The 24,321-nt window shown below is 35.5% G+C and overlaps 1 protein-coding gene across 4 annotated transcripts in view; it reads left to right on the forward strand.

The window, feature by feature from the left end:
• LOC123820080 (COBW domain-containing protein 3) overlaps positions 1-24,321 on the forward strand; it is a 52,586-nt gene that overhangs the window by 22,045 nt on the left and 6,220 nt on the right. The window contains exons 7-13 of one of the 4 annotated variants that reach the window (XM_045840786.1): positions 6,718-6,764; positions 8,529-8,615; positions 11,218-11,262; positions 16,915-16,971; positions 19,631-19,682; positions 22,660-22,728; positions 22,832-22,897. In XM_045840786.1, the coding sequence (XP_045696742.1) occupies positions 6,718-6,764; positions 8,529-8,615; positions 11,218-11,262; positions 16,915-16,971; positions 19,631-19,682; positions 22,660-22,728; positions 22,832-22,897 (423 nt within the window). The remainder of the gene's footprint in view (positions 1-6,717; positions 6,765-8,528; positions 8,616-11,217; positions 11,263-16,914; positions 16,972-19,630; positions 19,683-22,659; positions 22,729-22,831; positions 22,898-24,321) is intronic. The other 3 variants (XM_045840787.1, XM_045840788.1, XM_045840789.1) reach the window with 3 other exon arrangements.

A 24,321-nucleotide genomic window follows, 5' to 3' on the forward strand; every position in this document is an offset into this window, starting at 1 on the left:
CTTCAACTGGTCCCTTTAGCATATCTTGCAATGCTGGTTTTGTATATTCTTTCAGAATTCTTTTGTCTGGGAAACTCCTTATTTTACCTTCCATTTTAATTGAGAGCCTTGCTGGGTAGAGTAATCTTGGTTCCAGGCCTTTGCTTTTCATTATTTGGGATATTTCTTACCATTCCCTTCTGGCTTGTAGTACTTCTGTTGAGAAGTCAGCTGCTAGCCTTGTCTGGGCTCCCTTGTATGTTACTTCCTGTTTCTCCCTTGTTGCCTTTAAGATTCTCTCTTTGTTTTGGAATTTTGCCATTTTAATTATGATATGTCTTGGAGTGGGCCTCTTTGGGTTCCTCTTGATTGGGACCTTCTCTGTACTCTGAACTTGTGTGACTCTCTCTCATCACCTTAGGGAAGTTTTCCATCATTACTTTTCCAAACAGGTTTTCTATCCGTTGCTCCTCTTCTTCTTCTTCTGTTATACCTATTATATGGATATTATTATGTTTCATGTTGTCTTACAGTTCCCTTAACCCCTCTTTTTGTGATTCTTTTTGAGTCTTTTTTTTTCTTTTCTAGCTCTTGGAGTTTTTTTCTACCTTGTCCTCCAGCTCACTGATTCAATCCTGTGCTTCATCTAGCCTGCTTTTGATTCCTTCTACTGTTTTTTTATAATTTTTAAAAATGATTTTTATTTATTTATTTTTGGAGAGAGGGGAAAGAGAGGGAGAGAAAAATCAATGTGTGCTTGCCTCTCACATGCCCCAGGCCAGGGACCCAGCTTGCAACCCATGTTCCTTGCCTGGGAATTGAACCATTCACAAGGCAGTACTCAATCCACTGAGCCACACCAGCCAAGTGATTCCTTGTACTGTGTGCTTCAGTTCAGAAATTGTATTCTTCATTTCCTCTTGACTCTTGTTGAATGTTTCTAAGTCCTTTTTCATGCTAAATAGTTTGCAGTAAGTTCCTTGTAGTTTCCCTGTAGTTTTTGGTAATTCTCATTGAGCTCATTGAGCAGCTTCCTTATAACCATTGCTTTGAACTCAGTATCTGATGGTTGACTTGCCTGTATTTCATTTAGCACTCTTTCTGAGAATTCTTCCTTTCCTTTTGATTGGGGGTTGTTTCTTTCTCTTCCCTTTATTTGCAAGACTCTACTTGTTTGCTTCCTCTTCTTAAAAAGATCTGTTCTGACTCTCTGACTTTGTGGTGTGATTCTCTATGGCAGGAGACTTGTGTGATTCAGTAATGCAGTCTCCTTGACTTCCTAAACTTGATGCTCTTGGGATGCCCTTTATGTTGTTGATGTTGGCTCTCTGGATGTAATTGGGTTTTGATTGTTGTTGGTTCATTCTTTTGTGTCTCTTTCCCTCCAGCTGGTTGACTGAGGGTCCTTCCACTCACCACGTCTTGTATGAAGTTGTGTATGTGCTGCCAGAACAAAACCACAAAGCCCAGGAAATAAATCTACACCCGCAAAAATAACTGCCCCCACAATCCCACTATCAACAGCAAATGAACCAGTGTTTATAAGGGGTGTAAAGAGATTAAGACTATTATAAGAAAGGAGAGCGAATATGAGATGATCTACTGAAAGAAAAATGGTTTTGAGAGGGTAGAGGGAGTAGCACTAATAAGAATTGGGAGTCACAGCAATGGGAAGAGAGAAAGTAAAATTTACATCATGAATAAAAAAGGGAATGAAGAAGGTGGAATTTGCATAAACTTGAAGGATAAGAAATGAATGTTAAAAAGCTGTGCAGGTGAGAAAATATAGCAAATCATGGAGAACACCACAGTGGATTTCATCTTAGTAGTCCCTAGTATTTACCACTATTTTTTCTTTCTGGATCCGCCTCTAGTGACGTCAGATGTTGACCCTGTTTGACCTTAGGCAGCCTGTTGGCGACTTCCAGGGATCTTCTGTCTGTGGCTCTCTCCTTCAGTTGTTAATCTATTCATTCTGCACGCAGTAGTCAGGTTTAAACACCATAAGGTAGGGCAGAGGCCTTCCTGGGGACAGGGCTATTGCTTTCCCTCAGGCTGCTGCTGCTCAAAAGGGAGTGGTCTGCCTGAGCAGAATGACCACTGCCATATGGGAAATGACTCAACACCAGGCTACTTTCTCAGTTCTTTCCCCAAAGCCTCTGTTTCCAGTCTTTTCTCAGCTGTCTCTAGCCCTCTCTGTACCCCCTATTTGCTGGAGCCCAGGATAAGTGGCTACAAATTAAAATGTGTGTGTTGGCCCTTTAAACAACTGTTTACATCTCTAGACCTCCATCTCTGGCAGAGAACAACCCTACATCTTTTTGCTAGTGGTTGTTATTTGTATACTTTTTGGGCTCTGGTGCTCTAGGCCAGGGGTCCCAGCTTAGGGTTTACATCCCACTCTTTTCAGGGTATCCAAGCTGCTGCTTATTTATCCCTCCAGCGCTGCTGCTTGTGGGCGCCCAGCCAGCCTTCTCGAGTCTCCAATGCACTTCTTACCAGTCAGGTTGTGCTGAAGCTGATTCTTCTGTCTGTTGAGGTTATAAGGCTTCTCCTCACTATTGTTCAGTTGTTTGTTCTGGGTGATTTCTCCAGTATTTAGTTGAAATTCCAGATTGGTCCTGGCAGGGTGTTAGTGTGACTTCCATTCACTCCTCCGCCATGTTGCCTGTCCTGTATAGTTTTTACATGTGCGTAGAACAGGGCATTTATCTCTTTGGCTGTAATTTTATGTGATTATTACTTGTCATATTCCTTTTTGGTTTTTATCCTTACCTGAGGACTTTTTTTTTTTCATTGCTTTTGGACAGAGAGGGAGGAAGGTGGGGAAGAGAGAGCAAGAAAGGAACATTGATGTGACAGAGAAGCATCGATGGTCTGCCTTCTCATACATGCATTGACTGGGATCAAACCCACAACCCTGGTATATATACCCTGACTGGTAATCAAACCCATGACCTTTCTTTTTTTTTTTTAAGATGGATAAGGAGGAGGCTGTTCACAGAGTCCAGAAAGACAGAGGAGAAGGATTAAGATTCCCTCTCTGAACCTCTCAGAGGCAGAGTTAGAGGGTTAGCCAGGGTTGCGCTTCTGCTGCCCCCTGCTCTGCTAGCCACAGGTCTCAGGGGGCTGGAGGAGAGGGAGAAGTAGAGAATGTCCCTGTACAGGACACCAAAATATTAGGGTGGTCACTGACGTGGGCTGTGAAAGAATTCACAAAGAGAAGGGAGTGTAGAGAGTAAAGTTTTATTCACCCTCCAAGAGAGGAGAGGGGCATGGTGTGGAGACATACACTAGCCCAAACCCATGACCTTCTGATTATTTGAAGATGCTCCAACCAACTGAGCCACATTGCCCAGGGCACATGTCATATTTTTTCCCCAGCATTTTATTTATTTGTAGACAGGAGTGAGAGAGAGGAAGAAAAACACCAATGTGCAAGACAAGAAACATTATTGGATGCCTCTCACACACCCCAAACCCACGAACTGGCCCACAACCCAGGCATGTGCCCCAACCAGGAATCAGACCTGCAACCTTTTGGTCTGTAGGACAATGCCCAACCCACTGAGCCATACCATATTCTTAATAGAGATATATGTATTGGCAGGTTTTTATTTTAGAAAATTTTAATGTGTTTTTATATGTGGTAATTCTTGGCTGCCTGGAGGTATTAAAGCATTATCCATCTCTCCCGTTTAGCTTTGAGTGAAGATTTCTAATCTTCTGGAGAAGTATTAGTAAGTGCATTAAAAACATGAATTACTTTGTGAAACTACTATTTTATTAGTTCCATTTAGGTATGGAAATTCAAAACTTGCCATACCTTTTTTATTCTGTACCAGCTCACAGGCACTAGTCCCAAATTTATTGGGTTGGCCAAAAAGTCCATTTACTTTTCTGTAAAGTAAAAGATACATTTTTCATTTTCACCAATAACTTTGTTGATGTGGATATTTTGAGTATGTCAGCTGTTTCTTACTATTGGCTTTTAGTGGGTAGAAGCCAGGGTGCTGCTAAACATCTTCCAATGCACAAGACAGCCCCACAGCAAAGAATTATTTGGCCAAAGTGTCAATAGTGCCGAGAAACTTCACAAACCAATTTTGACACATTTGATCAGTCACAGTACCTTCTCCATACACTGCTCAAATCCTTTTTTGTGTTTCAGCTGTGTTTTACTTTTTTTGAAATAATGAAGCATAATACACCAAAAATGTTGCATATTTTCTTCCATCTTCAATATTAAAATGGCTGCACAAAAATTCACCAATTTTGATAATTTTTTTTAAATGCAGGCCGATGTGATAGTTGTCACAATATAATGTAACAAATTATTTCAAATGAAGTTAAAGACAACTAAGCACTAATAGAGCCATCATCCAGAAAAAAATAAATGAACTTTTTGGCCAACCCAATATATCTAAATAAAGCTTCCAAATGGTCAATAATAATCATGTTTTGAAAAATATTTTTTAAAAGAACAATATTCTTATCCTCTGGCTGGTGTGGCTCAGTGGATTAAGCTCCAGTCTGTGAACCAAGGGGTTGCTGGTTCGATTCCCAGTCAGGGCACATGCCTGGGTTGCAGGCCAGGTCCCCAGTGGGGTCACTCGAGAGGCAACTATGCATTGATGTTTCTCTCCCTCCCTTTCTCCTTCCCTTCCCCTCTCTCTAAAAATAAATAAATAAAATCTTTTTTAAAAAGAATAGTATTACAGGATTATTCAGGAACAGATGCTTTGCTAAAAATACATCTTTGTTAAATAGATTCACTACTGAATAGAAGGGAATTTGTTGCTTTGTGTTGTATAGAATTTTTCAAGTAACAGCATTCATGTATCTATGTCAACAGATACGAGGTGTTAATTAGAATTCATTTAACAATTATTTGTTGAATCTCAGTGTGAGGTATTCTTTCCAGGTAACAGCCTTATTCTCATGAGGACACAATATTAGGATTCGTTACAGCCCCAGGCTAAGAATAATTAGCAAAAATAGTAAATTTGGTCTTGGAAAGGTATGATTTTTGCTCCAATATGCTCCAAGGTCTGTGACTTCCATGATTTGAGTGAGTCTACAGTAAATTTATTTTAGGATTGTACCTAAAGTGACAATCAGTACATCATGACTATAGTTTTAGTTTAGTCTTATTTCCCCTGAAATAGAATTTGGCAAACCTTTAGAAGAAAAAAGCTTTTCTCTATAGACGTAACCAATGCTATTAAATACAATTATTACCAGTTTACTTCTAGGTTTCAAGCTATCCAAATACCTTAATGCTCTACCTCCCCTTGAATTACAAAGTTGGTTTGGTGAAATATTTTTAGTATGTGTGCTCCAAAAGTGAGCACAGCGAACCATTTCGGATGTAATTTTTAGATAATCTTTATGAATATACTTTTATGTAATTATTAACATTTTAATAACATGTTTACAAGACAGATTTTGTAAAATGAAAAGCTTTCATAAAGATTTTTAATTATGTTCATTTTACTTCTATTGAGCACATTTTCAGTTTTTAAAAAATAACCCTATAATAGAGTGTCCTGTGATGGTTACAGTTTTAGATTTAGTTTCTTCTGTTATAAGATGAGGAGACAAGCCTTTTCCCATAATTGTTATGAAGGCTAAATGAGATAATGTGTATAAAAGGATTTAATAACTGTGAAATTTGATTCATATTCAAAGAATATGAATTTTAACTGCCTCTGACTTTAAATAGGCAACGTTTGAGCGGTAAGGTAATGAAAGTGAAACATTTTTCAGAGGAACTTTATGGCATTGGTAACGTTAGGGATAGAAGTAGGATTATGGAAAAATAACAACTGACCCCAGAGAGATGAGAACTACCTGTGGGTCTCAAAGTCAATGTCAAAATATTTTTTGGGAGTTAGCTTGACTCTGGAGAGGTCAGCAAAATAAACAGTTGCATCAAGAGGCCAGATCACTCAAGTGTTTATAAAGGATAAACTGCTTTCCTGCTAGATTTAGGGCTGTACCCCTCTCAGCATATTTGTGTCTGAGGTATGGGAAGGGCCCAGTGCTGTGCCATTCTGGGGTGGGGAGTGGGACTGTGTTGTTACTGGCATTGTGTCAGCGGGTTTCTTTAACTTGAATTTACGTGTATCTGTTTTACAGAGAATATACATATTTATAGTGTTGAAGATACTTGCTAAAGATCCTGATAAATCTTCTGAAGTGTAGTTTTTTAAGGGAAGTATATTAGGCTATAACAAATCCTGTTACTAAGTGCTCTAGAGTCAGATAGGAATGGGGGAAGTATATTAGATTTTATGAAAGTACAATTTCAGTGGTTGTCTTGTAAGTAAGTAATAATGAATATTTAGAACAAGAATAATTTTGTAAAAAGGAAAATGCCTGAGGATTTTCAGGACGATTTTCTATATGTAAATCATGCTGCATGTCTTAAACTTACATTATGATATCATTTCTCAATAAAACTGCAAAAAAATAAATAAATATGGAGGATTTGTTTTTTTTTAAAAAAAAAGATGATGTCAGGGGACACAATTTAATCCCCATCCCCCCAAAAAATGCACCTGTGGGTTCACTGTAGGAAAAAATTACAAACAGAAAAGTAATTTGTGTATTTAGTAGTAGAGCTTGTTAAAGTCTATCAGAGGCAAGAAAGAAGTCTCTAAAGTAAAATTTTTTGTGTTAACATTTGATTTTGTTATACCACAGTAACTTTTTTCAAACTTTGTTTTTGTCTAGCATTTAACAGAAGAAAAACCTGATGGCCTTATCAATGAAGCTTCTAGGTATTCATATTTAAAGTATATATTGATTACTGGCTAATTAGAAAGAAAATTATTAATATGAAACCAAAAACAGAGAAATATGAAAGCATAAGTCAAGGAATTTATCTTTTTTCCTGTAGTTGAATTACTGCTAACTGTTTATAATGGTCTGATAACTAAAATTTTATTTAAAACTTTTTTATTATAGTATAAAATAAGTGCTGGGGACAGGAGTTCTCTGTGATGTGTGTGGGAAATGTTAACATTTAAAAATATTTTCTTGTCCTCATTTAATTTCTTTGGGATTGAAGATGATTATAAAAAAGTTGGCTCACTTATTGCCTTCTTTAACAGTAATTCATTTGATTCAAATGTTCACTGTTACTCAGAACAACAGAGGGACAAATATGAATCTAGTTTTAATTTGACATTTAGAAGATTTTTTTGTTTAAATACCTTTATGCCCCTGTTAAGTTTGTCTTGAGACTTATAAATATTTAAGTTAGTTTGCCTACCCTAAGCATATTCTCCCTAATGGAAAAAAGGTTTTGGATAAATGACAGTTACTATATATGCTGCTGGGTTTAAGAGGGAGGTCCCTTGAGCTCTGCAGTGGATGATCCAGACATAAATAATGAAGACTGCAAGCCAGCGATAGATTCCCCATCGGTTTGGATTGTGGTACTCTGTTGTTTTGTAATCCTGCCTAAACACTGCATTTAATATATGGTTTTGATCGAAATGAGACTGAACGTAAATGTCTTTGTAACTTTTCTCTTTATTAAAATATGTTTATTATAGAAAATGTAAATAAGCCAAATAGCAAATGTCAACATATTATAAAAGCCAAAATAAAGCTAAACGTAAAAGACGTCCACTTTAAAGATCACAACTGTTTATACAGGTATTTTGAAATGGGCACATTCAGTCTTTATTCATATAATGGGATTGTGATATGCATACTGTTGAAGTCGAGGCTTTTAATGAATTCAAGTTAATTTTTTTTTGAAAATTTGGGTGCGTTATTTATCAGCTATACCTTCAGGTAGTGTAAAACTAGTATTAGGAATAAACATTCTAGTGATTAAACTTTCCTGAAGCATTGAGGAAAATTTAAAGACTCCTCAGCTTTACCAGTCCTGTTAATAGAATATATAACTTATAGTTATAGAAAGCTATTTTCTTATTCAACCTTCTGTTAAATGGATTCTTTAACTTGAACATACATATATCTGTTTTACAGAGAATATATATTCCTAGTGGGGAAGTATATACTGTTAGAGATCCTGATAAATCTCCTCAAGTGTCGTTTTTTAAAAAACTGTTTAATATAGTTTTAATGTTAAATAAACTTATTCACCTGTCTTTCTTTGAAAATTATGATAACTATTACATGGAATATTTTAGTATGTAGACCATCCTTATTTTTTACCATATTGTATATCTGAATTTTATACCTTTCTTTACAAAGAAAATCATGAGTTGACAATCATCATAATTGTAAATCATCCTTGTTTATAGAACTTTTGAGGCTTGTCTTTCTAGTTCTAGAGTAGCAAGTGAAAGTACTCTAAATATTTTTAAGGAATAATGTGAAATATGAATATTTTAGTGACTAGTATAATTTATCCTTACTATTTGAGGAATAAGTAGGTTAAGAGTAAATTGAATTACTGTATAGAGTATTAATATAGTTTTTAACAGTTGATCTGAAGGAGATGTTTTACTTAGTTTTTAATTTCTTAACACTTCTTTTTTGACAGTTGTTCTTGTTTGCTAATTTAGGCAAGTTGCTTTGGCAGATATCATCATCATCAATAAAACAGACTTGGTTTCAGAAGAGGATTTAAACAAATTAAGAACAACAATTAGGTACAAAATTATGTCTTAAGTACCTACAAATTCAAAGTGTACTATACAAAATATTTTTACCATGTACCGTTAGAGAATCACATATATCATTGTTGCCTAAGTAACTGTTATATAAATTATAATATATGAAGTTACTCCCTATTGCTTACAGAACATAGTTCAAAGTTCATAGACTGATATGCAAGGTCTTCTGACTTCATCCTCCTTTTTCTGTCTTCTCTTTGATTTTTTTCTTACACAAAGTTCTGTAAGTGTAACCAAGGTGATCATTTACTTCCTTTCTCATAGATGGGTCTTGTGAAATTCTTTTATTACTCATATTGTGTTCTCTCTCCCTCTGCCAGTCCTCGAATTTCTTTTTATTCTCTGTTTTTCTTCTTTTTTCCAGTAATTTTATCCATTCTTTAGAGCCCTTCCCCTCCCCACCCTTTTCTTCCTCTCTTCTCTGTGAAGCCTTCCCAAACTCTTGTGGTTTCACTTTTACCTGAACTCTCATTGACTTTGTCTTCCTTAACTGTCTACTAACTATACATGTTTTTCAGCTTGTTTTAATGTCTACAGTGTCCATGGCCAAGGCTAATCAATACAGGATAATATGAATTATACTCAAATACGTGTTAAATGATGTAATAGTAGTTGGACTTTTCAAATGAGGTTAGAGTTCAGGGACTTTGAATTATTTTATAAGAACTAAACTAATAAATGTCACCTCTAAAGAGACATTGAATAGCTTTTATTATTAGTCATCTTTAGTGGACATGATCAGCTGACATCAGATTTTGAATCTGTCAGTGCTAATTCATATAGTATCTGTTATAAATTGAATCAACGAAGCTCAGTTTCATTAGGAGATTGGCTGCAATCATAATGATTACAGAAGAAAAAAATCCATTTTTTCTCCATAGTTGGTTTTATTTTAATAGTAATGTTCTCTCAGCCTTTAATTAAAAAGCTGTAATAACGTCTCCATGTGCAGGGCAGATAGTATTGCATAGTATTTAAGGTCATGGACTTCAGAATCTGCTTGGGTTCTAATTCTCAGTCTGTTTCTTACGATAAGAAACTTTTTATTGATGAGACTTACGATGAGACTTTTTTAAGTCTCATCTGTAAAATAGAGGAGTAATACCTGCTTCCTGAATATAATGTTGGTAAACTTTGTGCAGTGCCCAGTGCATAGTAAGTGAGCTATTAGCTCCTATCATTATTAGATTGTAATTTTTTTCTTAGTTTATAAAGTAATTTCAAGTTACAGTGAATAAAAAAAGAAATAAAAAGGTAGTTGACAATTTTGAAAAGTCTAAAAAGTTGAGCCAGTGAATGAAAATTACTTCTTTTACCCCTTTTGTCATTGGTTCCCTAAATTTTGTTTCTCTTTTCAAAATCCTGTGCATCCTTGTGTTTGCTAGAAAAAGAACACAATCTATGTAGCAAACATTCTCTATACTCACTTCTATACTCACTAAGTTGCATCTCCAGTACCAGCAAGACTGACAGCCAGCTTGTTGCCAGTCTGTACTACACAGCTATACCAGAAAGGAATTTGGGCAAAGCACGTTGATAAATTACAGACCCTTTTGGCTTTTCACACTCCATTGTACATCAGGCTTACAACTGACTCAGAATTCGATTTGGTGAGTTGGAAGAAAGTAAACATGTTTGAGAGGAAATAGCCACCATGTTATAGAGTATACTCAAAAAAAAAGATTAAGAATTTTGTGAAATAGTGGAAAGACTTGCCTTAGAATTATCGTATGCAGGAAGCCTTACCCATGAGAACACACTTGAACAAACAGCAAATATCGTCGGCAAGTAACCCTAAGGGCAATGGAATTAATGATATAAAGGTAGCTAGATCAGGTGTATAGTATGTTGAAAAAGATTTAACAAGTATTTCTAACGCCATATAACAGGGGCCATATTTTATTATCTTAGTATTAGAAAGGGAAGAGCTGGTGGAGTGGGTAGAGATTCTGCTTACATTTGAAAAGCTTAGTCTATAGAAGAACTTGAAAAGTGTGACTTAAGTGTTACTGTGAGTATTGATGACAGGCTGGGGTCAAAGTCACTCCCAGCTAGGTTTTTATTTCTAACGTATATAGTCATTTCTACAAAGTGTGCTTCAGGAATATTGGGTATCAATAAAATGTTTTACTTGACTACTCATTTTAAGAGCATTGGAGTTACTGGCTATTTATGAATCACATTTTCTAAAGTGAAGGGTCTGTTCGTAAATCACAAAGCAGCCCGTAGTCTCTGAGTTGTGCCGTAGATTTTTGCACATCCTGTTTTAATGCCTCAGTGAAATATGCCTGACTTATGATTAAAAGAAAAAGGATAATTAAATTATGTAAGTTTTGTTTTCTATTTTTTTTGTTTTTTTAGTTCTAGATATATTTGTATATGCTTATTTCATATTTCAGACATAATGTACACTGTGTGTTCTTTAAAAAACACAGTATATAAGTTTTGTTTTTTCTAGTTAGAGGTATATTTGTATATGCTTATTACTTCATATTTTAGAAATAATGTGCCTTGTGTACTTCTTAAAAAAACTTAACACTGCTTTGCCTTTTCTTCCTCACTTTGAAATTTATTTCAGATCAGTAAATGGACTGGGAAAAATTTTAGAAACACAAAGATCAAGGTACTTTTAAAAAACTATTACTGATATTAACAATAAATAATTTTAGTAAATATTAAATAATTAATAAATATTGTTGATTCTAATATAAGATACATGCATATTTTTAAAAAATAGGACCCAAAAATGTTGTTTAAATGTTCTTTTTAAATTAGTTTGATATATTTATTTAACATATTTGCTTCTTCTTCTTATAACTGAGACCGTAGAGCCATAATGGCACTTTGTAGCTGCTTTTGCCTAATGAAGAGGAGAACATAGGACTTTCCTCTAACTAGTATAGAAATCTGAAAAAAGTATATTACTAGGAATTATATTTTAATTTGAGCTATCTAAGTAGCTTTTTAATATTTTAAAAATCCTCTTAGTGTTTAATGGTTGTAAAAATAAGCTGTCATGTAAAAAATACATGGAACCTTTAAGTTTTGTCACATTCTTTTTTAAAAATTTTGATTTCCATTTCCTGTAGATTTTTCTCTCTTTTCATTGTGTTTATACAGATGTGCTACTTTATAAAATTATGTTTTTAAAACATCTGTGAAATTGATTTCTGTGGGTTGAACTCTGATTTTTTCACTGAAACAGATTTCAGGAAATTTCTGTACAGGGGTATTTCATTAAGCTCATTTGTTTTTAGCAAGAATGGCTCAGCAGCTGAGAGACCCAGCATTATGCAGCCAGCAGCTCTGAGACTCACAGCTTACAGCCTGCTGCCGCCCAGTTTTTAATTCAGAGATTCTTTCCTTGAAAGTGCAGGAGAGGCCTTCGATGAGTGGCTCATCTGCTATGGCAGAGATTAGAGTTGCTGAAAGACTGTCATAAGCATTAGGCAGTAACAGCAGCAGCTGCTTATATGCATGTCAGCAGCGGGGGAATTAATTTGGTATGCATTCTCAGGAGCCACTCATCAGCTGGCAGAGGTAGCAGAACAATGCCCTGAGTGTAAGTTCTGTACAAGCACACACCATATGTGCTCCCTGCGTTTCAAATTCCACTGTGGAAAACCTCCGATAACCTGCCTTATACTGTGAGCCATTCTTCAGTATCTGTCTTCCTATTGCATTTTACTGTTTCCTTTCTCCTTAATTTTTCTCTTTTTTATGAAATGACAGACAACCCTTTAATGCTTAAATGAGGTTTTAAAAATCATATCCATAAATAGCTGTGATTCTGTCATAATAGCATTTCTTTGTTTCATAGTTACAAATATATCAAATCAGTTTTTAAAGGTCCATGAATTTATCTTAATTTTTCTTTTTGTTGGTTTTTATTTAGGACCTCTATGTCCAGCATAAAGGTTTCACCTTGAATAGCTTATGTAACGATTTTGATACTTATATGACACTACTTTCTTTTTTAAAGAAAGATTTTATTTATTTGTTTTTTTAGAGAGGGGAAGGGAGGGAGAAAGGGAGAGAAACATCAATATGCAGTTGCCTCTCACATGGCCCCCACTGGGGACCTGGCCCACAACCCAGGCATGTTGCGGATGCAACCCTGGCCTGCAACCCTGACTGGGAATTGAACCAATGACCCTTTGGTTCACAGCCCACACTCAGTCCACTGAGCTACGCCAGCCAGGGCCTTACATGACATTTCTAACATTTGTTCTGTTATATTCTAGAACAGCAAACATGCAATGATTAAATTTTATTACTGCAAATGGATGAATGAACAAGTGAATAAAATCTCCTTTTTTCTTGTTTTTTTCAATGCCTGGTGTTAGCCAGTGCATCTGAGAATCTAGGGACTTTGAAGTAGTACTTCTTATGTTGAGGATTGATGTTGGATTAGGATCCTTTTCAGTGTAGATCAGAACTCCATGGTAGAATTCTTACTATTAGGTCATGAATCTTATATTAAATATTTTCCCAAACTCCTTGAGGTATAGCAACTTCAGCTTCCCAGTTTAGAAGCTAGGGATTTGGTTTTTAACAAACTAGTTGAAATCACTGTGATGGAAGTTTAGTTTTACTGTGTGTATTTTTTTAACATCCCATAAGCATCTTGTGATTGACAAATGATGACAATGAAGAGAACTGACAATAGTAAAGCTGCTACAAGCATACATAAGAAAGGCTTACCTTGACAGTATTTAAGGAATGAGAATGATGTATAGCATTGTTTTATTGGTAAGACTTAAGTTGATTTTGTGGAAAATGGAAGTTCTAATGGACCATATAGACTGCAGAAGCAGAAGGGGGAGATTAGGAATATCATTCTTATCTTTTTTTTTTTTTCACTTTTAAAAAGCCTTGGAGATGTAAGTGAACTAAACAGAGAAAAACCAAAATCCACTTTGTTGATAATAACTTAATCTGTTCAACAGACTATTTATTGAGCATTCTATTAGTTGCTAGACAGTTTATGGCATGTTAAAGATTTAGGCAATGGATAAGGCAAAAACTTTGCCTTGGAAGAGAGGAGTCATTTGAAGGAGATAGAAGCAAACACCAATATATCAAGTATTATTATATAGCAGAAGTATTAAATGCACAGGGTCCTGTAAGATAAAGAAGATAGGGGAACAATTACTCAATTCTTGATGAAGCATGAGAAAATTTTGACTGAGAAGGTAATCATTGACCTGAGTCTTGATCACTGATCTGAGTTGAATGAACAGGAGTTTTCCAGGTGGACAAGAATAGTAATAGCTTTCTAGACCAAAGGAATATTTTGTACTTCAGGGGCCTGTGAATATATTAGAATGACTAAAACCTATGGTATTATGTTGCAGAGAGAAAAAGATATAACCAAAGTGATAACCATAAAAGGTCTTGAATGCCATGATACATAGTTTGTATTTTCTCCTGTAGGCAGCAGGGAATTAAGGGAGGATTTTAAAAGCAGTATGACTCTTGGGAAATGGATTAAATATGGTGCAGTTTTTCCAGGTTAGTAAATAAGAGAAGGGGGGGCAATTTTGGGGGTAAGGTGATGTTAGTGAGTTTAGTGAAGGTGATTAGTTCAGTTTTGTAGTCATTTGAGGTGCCACTGGGGAGAACATTTGAAAATTAAAGTCTAGTGTTAGGACTTCTCTGTTGGACAGTATTGATAATTCATAGATCTGGAATTGGCTGGTGGCCCCTGTTCGTGAGACTCCTGGAACTTGAAAAGGTGACTGTAGGCAATATCCCTGGAGTCGCCCCTGAACTCCCCTCTCCACCTTGGACAGCCAGAGCCCTCTTCCTTGCCATTCTCCTGTCTACTTAAAGTGCTCTTCAGACATGGGGAACACTGAAAACTCTTCATTGGTTAGGCACTCCTGGCATAGGCAGTTCCAGAAGTTAGAAGAATAGATGTTCTTTGAAAGTGTTTATCTCCCTCTTTACGTTTGCCTTATTCTCTCATTTAGTTTTTACATAATGGTCGTAGTCCTCGTTTTTCCTTATTTTTTATATTAATGTTTTGAAAAATGCCTGATGTTTTTTATTTTGCTTATTGACAAAAACATAAATACATATTTATTTAATTTCTATTTATGGAACAGCATTGAGAGTACCAAAATAAACCCTTGTATTTATAGCTCATTCATGTTCTGTTTTTAAAACTTTTTTATTGTATTTTTTCCATTACCATTTATCCCTCTTATCCCCACTTCTCCCTGCAGCCAACACACTGTTGTCCATGTCCACAGCCCTTTTTCCCTTTTCATGGTGATAACAGATTTGAAGAAAGTCCATGGTAACTTTCATCTGGAAGCTTAGGATTTTTCCTTTTATTCTCCATTGAGAATCTGGTGAGAATACAGTAAGAGGCTTTGATATTTTATTCTCTGTAGAACTCTACTTGCACAGATCTGTTGTTGGTCCTCTCTGTTCTGGAAATGTCAAAGGAATCTGGGATAAAGCAGAATTATCTCTAAATCTATGTATTTTCAAGGACACTGTCACAGCGAAACTAGTTTATTTAGAAGCTCGTGTTTCAAAACTGACTTTTGTTTTTCAAACAGTTGGCCTGAATTTTGATATTGGCACAGTTGGCATCTGTAAACTTTCTTAAACCTTAAGCTATTTCCTGAGATAAAGATAACAAACTTGGGGGAAAATTTCATTCATCACCTATCAATATAAATATTTGCTCAGTTGTGATAGTGAAAAGGGGGATATGTTTAATGTTAAGGCTTTGGTCTCATTTAAATTGATATTCAAAGATTTCTTCATGGAGCATTTACTTCTTGATCATTTTCCTAATTCTGCTCATCTACAGTGTCCAGAATTTGAAATATTGTTACAGTCTATTAACATAGAACTTTGAAGTGTTCTTCTTTTAAAAAGCTGGGAATCTGTCTGCCTTGTGCCAGGATAAGCATTCATAGTCTAAGAGTGGAGTGTGGGCCCAAGTGTGAATTTGTGGCAGGCTGTTGAGAATGAACAAAGCAGACACAGCTGGTCAGTCAGTCCTAAGTTAAGGGAGTTGATTTAGCTTACATGTTTATGCATTTTAAAAAATCTTGAATGTGACAAAGTTTTGTTTTCCTCGTGGAAAAATTTAATAAATGTTTGGGAAGTTCCTGGAATCTAATTTTGAAATTGAATTATACTGTTGTTGTCTTTAAACATTCTTTGATTGTAGCTTTGATTGTAGAAAAATCACTGTCCTTTACTGTTTTATAGGCTTGTAAAAATTAGAACTCAATCACTAGTTTTTATAAATATATGTATTTAAATCAGATCTCATGCTAATTTTGATATAATATTTTTTATTTGAATTCTTGCTTTCCTAATACAGTTTAATTATTTACTACTAAATTATTCTAACAGAAATAATGTTTATTCAGATAGATCACTAACCAGAAAGTTTTAGTCTATATGCAACACCATTCTGAAGAAAATGAAATAAAATCACATTCTTTGTATCTAGATGGGGTCCTAGAGTGAATATTTCTAATACACACAGTGGTTGTTTGACTCCTCACAGTCTTATAATGTTACCTGTTATATCATGGACGGAGGGAGGTGGAGTAAAAGAAATATGAAAATTCCAAAAGTAGTGCACCTATGTTATAATGTTATTTCCATTTGTTCCACTACTCTCATTTCATATTTTGAATAATAAACCGTTGCGTTGTAAAGTTTCAGTTAACTGATTTTTTTTTCTTTTTGTAATAAAAAATATATGTGAAAAACTCAAAAGTCCCAAGCTGGGTAGCTCAGTTGGTGAGAGTGTTGTCCAAGTACACTAAGGTTGAGAGGGTTTGATCCCCAGTCAGGGCACATACAGGAATCAACCAATGACTGCATCGATAAGTGGAGCAACGAATTAATGTCTCTTCTCTCTCTCTTTTCCCCTTCCTCTCTCTCTAAAAAAATCAATAAATAAAGAAAACAAAGCTCATAAATTTTCAGAATTGAAAAGACAATTAAAAGTAAAAACACCCAACAAACTAAAAAATTATACCTTATTGAAGCAACAGTCAAGTAGTCTTGATCTTACACCATTTACCCAGATTTTGAAATTTGTGTATAAAATCCACAAAATAATTTTTTACAAACTTTTTGTTCCTTGCCTGTTGTTTTTATGTTTCTAAAAATACTGTGATACACTGATAAACCTTTATGTCTACACTTTTGGCAAAAGAATCTTTGAGATTTTTTTTCTTGATTATATTTCATAGAATTTCACACTGTTACTTTGCTTTTTTTTTTTTTTTAGAGTTGATCTCTCTAACGTGTTAGATCTTCATGCCTTTGACAGTCTCTCTGGAATAAGGTATGTTTCCTGTATTTTGGTCATTTTTGTTGTAATGTACCTATTATTACAAAGCTGTAAGAGGTAGAGGAGTGATTTACAGAGTTGCACGCCTGGTTTAAGCTTCCCATAATTCCTTTGACATAAAAGACCGTTCCTAATGATTATGTTCTTGACAGTTTTGTTAATTGGATGTTTGGAGATCACAGTACATTTTCCTATAGAAATCATAGTGTAAATGGCAGTTAACGTTAGAGAGTAATTGTTAATATTTCTACACCAAATATATGTAATACTTTCTATGACAAAATACATGAAATACATAGAAAGTTTTAGCTTGGGGTGTTACCACAGGTACCTCCTTTACCCTCAGTAATGGATCAGTTCCTGCCTCTTTTCCTAAAAAGAATCTTTTTGATAAGGTAGAGAAGAATGTAAATTTCTTTTTTGGATATCAGTATCTTTTTTTAAGTCATCTTAACCATTTTTAAGTGTACAGTTCAGTAAAGTATATTCATATCTTCTAAAGAACTTTTTTACCTTGCAAAACTAAAACTCTGCACCTATTAAATGACAGCTCTCCATGTTCCCCTCCCTCCTGCCCCTGGCAACCATCACTCTCTTGCTCTTTTCTGTGAATCTGTCTACTTTGATACTCCTCAGTAGAATCAAACAGTATTTGTCTTATCATGACTGGCTTATTTCACCAAGTCCTCAAGGTTCATCCATGTTTTAGCATATGACAGGATTTCTTTCCTTCCTTTTAAAAGGCTAAGTAATATTCCCCTATGGTGTATAATGTTGTTATGAACATAGGTGTGCTAATATCTCTTCAAGATTCTGCTTTCAATTCTTTTGGATATATACCCAGAAGTGAGATTGCTGTAGCCTGTGGTATTTCTATTTTTAAGTTTTTTAGGAACCGTCATGCTGTTTTCCATAGTACCTGCACCATTTTACGTTCCCACCAGCAGTTCACAAGGGTTTCAGTTTTTCTACATCTTGGCCAATACTTTTTGTTGTTTTTGGTAGTAGCTGTCCTCATGGGTATGAGGTGGTTGCACATTGTGATTTTGATTTGCATTTCTCTAATGATTAGAGATGTTGAAATCTTTTCATATGCTTATTGGCCATTTGTATATCATCTTTGGAGAAATGTCCATTTAAGTACTTTGCTCATTTTTAAATCAGGTTATTTGATTTTGATTTTGTGGCTGAGTTATAGGAGATTTTTGTATATTCCAGGTATTAACCCCTTATCAGACATATGATTTATGAATGTTTTCTTCCATTTCCTCTGAAGTAGATGGGTCAATAAAACCCTCATGTGAGAGTCTCCTTCTTACACCCGGAGGAAAGGAGCATCCTTATGTCTGAAGACAAACGGACACGCAGAGGAATCTAAAGGAGCAGACCCACCGAGTTTTCCCAGTTCACTGCACTTGGCTCACACTCTGTCCTGTCATGTCTTTCCATGGCTTTGCACTCTTCGCCAGGCCCAACACGAGACCACTATGCCTTAAGCATTTATTTGGGTCTTCATTTCCTTATGAAGACTGCTGTGTCCTGGAAAACTTCAGCAATTGTATGCTTTCCTCCTATTGCTCTGTCTTTATCAGTCTAATTTTCAGACCCAGCCAGGGACCTGAAGGGGGCAGAAGAAAACGTTTTCCTCCTGCCCTGTGGAAGTGTCAGGCAGTCATTGTCCAACAACATTAAATATTGAATGTAGGGAAAGAGCATGTGACTTGCTTAAGAACAGTTATAATGCATTAGTGACACTTAAAGAAGTAGCTGTTTAATGGGATGCCCCTGCTGTGAGCTTTTGCATAACTTTTCATTGTGTTCAGTTATTACACGGAGACTCCATTCCTGAGCAACCAGCTGGGGATATCTAATCTGACACTTTCCCTACTAAGAGCCCCTCCCCTCCTAGGGACTTACTCCAATAGTCCCTATAAGCCTTTTCTTTTTCCTAAACTTGCTGTTACTAATTTACCCCTCACTGTTCTTCAGGGCAACACATCTGCAAGGCTTTAAGTCCTTCCCTCTTCCCAGTCCTATCCCCATCAGTGTCTAAATGTTTGCTACATTTGTTATGGTTATAATCTGTTATGCCATATTGATCTTCTCCCTCTTTTTCTCTCAGAACAATGCGTTTTTAAGATTCTGACTTTTTGTTTTTACCAGTAACTGAGTATATAGAAGACTTACATTTATGGATACTGTTTATTTTTTTACTAAGTAGTCATGTTCAAGGGAAAACGTTTATAAAGGAAATTGTATTCTTCTAACTTTCTTTAGGTACCAGCATTTTCATATTAGAAAGCATGGGGAGAGTTGGTGAAATTTTGAGCAATAGTAAAAATGCTTATTTGCACTTTTCTGGGCCTGTATTAGATCAGTTGGAATTAAAAAGAAATCTACTGACATATTTACCCACACAAAATAGTGTTGCTAAAGATTAGTTTTTCTTTACATTGTATTTATGTATGGGGACGTGTGTACATTTTTAAGTTTTAAAACAGTCTGCCAGATTTTCTCTATTAGAATATGTGAGCAACATGTAATAGATTCAACGCTGGATTTTCTCTTCCTTGTGTAGCTTTGTATCTCTAAGAAATGTATAAGATTAAATAAAAAATGTATTGATCTCTGAATTTATAATGAGTTGTTTTAGTTTGCAGGAAAAACTTCAACATTTGCCAACAATACACCCTCATCTTGATCAGGTAAAAAAAATCTTAAAAATATTTTTAAATATTTCTAACTAAATTGGTTCTGTTTATGACTATTATATTAGAACTCTTCCTAAAAATGTATTTTTTGAACTGTGTTGATAATTTTCAGACTTAAATGTTTTTGAGGTCATCTAATCTCACATCTTAAAGCATTACAGGAACTTAATTAAACTGAAATTGCTTAGAATACAGGGTCCGGAAGAAGTAACACCATTGAGTGTGGTTGGTAGAGTACGTGAATGTCTTGCAGGAGATGGACAACAATTTGAACATTTCACCTAAAATGTCATATGGTGCTTGCATGTGATATCGTTGTGTTAGAAAATTATATGCTTATGATTTTGTAATACAAGCTTTTTAAAAAGATTTTATTTATTTATTTTTAGAGAAAGGGTAAGGGAGGAAGAAAGAAAGGGAGAGAAAATTCAATGTGTGGTTGCTTCTCACACGCCCCCTAATGGGGAACTGGCCCACAACCCAGGCACTTGCCCTGACTGGGGAATTAAACCAGTAACCCTTTGGTTAGCAGGCTGGCACTCAATGCACTGAGCCACACCAGCAAGGGCAAAGATGTTATGTAATAAAAGGGGGAAGACGAGCGTTATTTGTGCCAGACCCTATTAGTTTAGAAAATTATGCTTTCTAACTTCTCCGTTCTCCAGGTCACTCAACATATTTGATCAGTTCTTCTGAAGGGAATCCCTGCTTAAAAGCAGAGTGGGGTTCTATATATAGTCTATTTTTAACAATATTAAACTGATGAAGGAAAGGTTTGGTATAAGTATCCAAAGTGTATAGTGCAGTATGGTTAACTACATGCATGTTGTTGTACGGCAGAGCTCTGGAATGTTTTCATCTTGCATAACTGAAACTCTGAACTCACTGAATAGCAACTCTCCATTTCCCGTACCCCAGCCCCTGGCAACCACCAGTCTACTTCCTGCTGCTATAAGTTTGACTATGTAGATACCTTATATAAGTGGAATCATGTGGTATTTGTCCTTCTGTGACTGGCTTATTTCACTTAGCATAATGTCTTTAAGATTCACCCACATTGTAGCATGTGTCAGAATTTCTTTTCTTTTAAAGGATGAGTAATTCTATTACTCTGTTATAAAATTCTGTTATTCCACATTTTATACTGCATTATTGTGTATTTTCATTTATCCATTAATTTTACATTGTTTCTACCCCTTAGCTATTGCAACAAAATAAATACTTTTAGAAATATGATATTTTAAAGTCCAATTTTAGTTGGCTTTCAGTTCCCATATCTGAACAACAAAGTGCCTTCTGCTTTTCCTATTAGTAGCAACAGTGTAGACTAAATGCCAATGTATTTTCTGTTTATGTTGGTCTATAATATTTATTTACTTTTAGCTATTTTCTAACTGTTGGGTTGGCCAAACGCACGTTTAGTTTTTTCCATAAAATAAAAGACACATTTTTCATTTTCACCAATAACTTTATTGATTTGGATATTTTGAATATTTTGGCGCTCTCCCACTATTGGCTTCTAGCGGGTAGAAGCTAGGGGTGCTGCTAAATATCTTCCAATGCATAAGACAGCCCCACAGTGAAGAATTATTTGGTCAAAATGTCAACAGTACCAAGAAACTTCACAAACCACTTTTGACATGTTCAGTCAGTCACAGCACCTTCTCTATACACTGCACAAATCTTTTTTTGGGCTTCAGTTGTGTTTTTACCTTTCTTCAAATAATAAAGCATAATACTCCAAAAATGTTGTGTATCTTCTTCCATCTTCAATAATAAAATGGCTGCACAAAAATTTACCAATTTTGATTGGCTTTTTAAAAAAGCACACTGGTATGACAGCTGTCACAATACAATCTAACAAAATTGTTTCAAATGAAGTTAAAGACAACTAAGCACTACTAGAACCATCATCTGAAAAAAAAACAAATGAACTTTTTGGCCAACTCAGTATGTTTGCATAGAAAGCAATTCTAATCTTTTCATATTTTATAGCATAAGCCTGTATGATGTTCTGCTGGTGAGTAGATATGCAGTTCTAGGAAATGATGGAAAGCCGTGCCTTAGAATTTTTTTTTCTGCCTGTTTTAAAGGTTGGCTTGAACATTTTATTCTCATTATCTATGATGAGGTTTGTGCTTTTATCAGGTTATGTTTTTAGCCTTGGATTTTCATCATAAAGTTTGAAATTTTGGGTTATGGTAGAAATTGGACATTTTGATTTTAATTATGTGACTAGCTATAGGAAATCATAAGCTTCTGGTTCCTTAAGTAGACAGAGATTTATCAAGGTCAAGAGGAAAAGTAAATCTGAAAGTTAACATGCTATAAATGATGATGTCATCTTCTAAAACCAAAGGTGACATAATATTCTCATCTCTAGGTGTTCTTCTCCCCTTGGCACATGTTTGGCTAGAGATAACCCAGACCTTTCCTTTATATTTATTTTCCCAAGGAAAAGAATTAATTTTTTTGCTTTTGAGGTCTATTCCTGGCTCTGGGTAGTTTATTTGTTTTTCGTTTGGGCCTCATTTCCCCCAATTTATAAAATGGAAATAATTCTCTTAATTTCAGAGGATAGTTGTCACAAATGAATGAAAGATAAATGAAGTGACCCAGGCAAGGGTACCTGTCTCAGTACTTATAGTTGATAAACTCTATGTGTGTATTAATATTACCTTCTCTCTTAGCACTGAGAATCCTGGAGAAAATGAATTAAATAATGAGTTCCCTTTGTGACATTTCTCTGTGTAAATGTTAAACCACTGATCAACTTCACAGCATAGGAAATGGAGTTGCCAATACTGAAAATCAGCAAGTAATAGTCAAAAAGTTATACATAATAGGTATTGTTAGGCCACATACATTTCTATGAATGCATTCCTTACATTTTACCTTAAAACTTGTCATTTTTTAAAAAAATTCATTTTTTACTATAAAAACTCATTGTTGATTCTGTCTTGATTTACAGAGTATTATTACAGTCACATTTGAAGTACCAGGAAATGCAAAGGAAGAAAATCTAAATGTATTTATTCAGGTGAATGCAGTTGTTAGCTGATTAATGATTTATCAACTGTGTTGTTATGTAGTTGTTGCTATTAGCAGTGGTTGGTCTTACTCACCTATGTCACTTGATACAGAATCTTCTGTGGGAAAAGGATGTGAGGAACAAGGATGGTGACTGCATGGAGGTCATACGACTAAAGGTGCAGTATACAGTTTACAGGCTTATATTTTTGGACAGAGTCCCTTTCTTGGCTATTATATAAAATCATATTGGATTTTAAAAAATCATACAGAAGCACTGATTTTAGTACAAATAATGTTTATCTATTTTCACTTTTCTTTATTTCCACTGCTGAAAAGAAGTCTTGGAAATCACTGCTTAAAGCATGATTTATTTGCACAGCTTCATTTAGTGTTGCAGCTAAAACAGCTCATGCATTTTGAAATGTTAGCCTGTGCTCTCTACTCTCAGGAATTCTGAGAGTTATCTGGCTCATGAGCTTGACCTGTTGAAACTCTCCTCACTTTGGCACTCAGCTTAGTCAGTTAGAGAAAACTGAACACTTTCCTGTGTTTATTTTTTCCAATAAAGCTTTATTAACAGAAAAATAATAATAGAAATCTTGCTGCAGCTGAACTTCTGTTTGATGCTTCTAGTAGACACTAAACATTTGTCATACTATAAGCTGTACTATAAAAGACTAGAAGAACACTTGACATTAGGGTGTTTATTGCCACAAAAGGTGGTTTGTTTGTTTTTTTAAAACCCTCATCTGAGTTATGATTTTAGAGAGGAAGGGAGAGAAAGAGGAACACTGATGTGAGAGGGAAGCATTGACTGGTTGCCTTTCGTATGCTCCCTGACCAGGGATTGAACCTACAGCCTAGGTATGTGCCCTGACTGGGAATCAAATCTGCCACCTTCCCATGTGTGGGATGATGCTCTAACCAACTGAGCCACCTGGGCAGGGCACGAAAGGTGTTTTTTACATAGGGCAATGGTTCTAGGTTGTGTACGTAATCCATCAGCTGTTACTTGAGTGTCTTTTCTTGTGTTTCCAGAAGTGTGTAAACTTTTAATTATTGTTTATTATTATTACTGTTAGCAACTAGATTCTCTGGTTAGGGAATGACTTGCTGAGATCACCTGAACAACAAAGGTTAGACTGTGGAGAAACTTTTTAGGTTGAGATTTCTTTACTCCTTGTGCCAGCCCTACCTGAGTTTGCTGCTGTAGAGCAAGACAGGAGAATCCCATATCCTTCCCACCCAACTCTGCTGCTGCTTTATGATTGTAGCACCATCTACCTTCCATGATCCTAGCTGGAAGATAATATTTCATTCTGTAACTGCTTTTGTCTTCTACTACTGCATTGGGGTGGTACCTAGAAAAGCAGCCATTGTGGCAATATGCTAATGCTGCCACCAAGACCTCTATAAAGAGTTTGGTGGCTCATTCTGCACTATCCCAGTTTGGAGTTTGTCCTTACACATATGCCTATTTTTATGCAGTTGTCCTCTTTGGTTCCTCCTTTGGCCTTCCTCTCAACACAACACTGGGAGACCTGCACCAACACAATCTTTATCTTCATAGACTTCCTTCTCACTCCTGTTACAAGTAGTG

This window comes from Phyllostomus hastatus, unplaced genomic scaffold (assembly GCF_019186645.2).
Source record: "Phyllostomus hastatus isolate PE091 unplaced genomic scaffold, TTU_PhHast_1.1 phas_contig_34, whole genome shotgun sequence".
NCBI classification, from domain to species: Eukaryota; Metazoa; Chordata; class Mammalia; order Chiroptera; family Phyllostomidae; genus Phyllostomus; species Phyllostomus hastatus.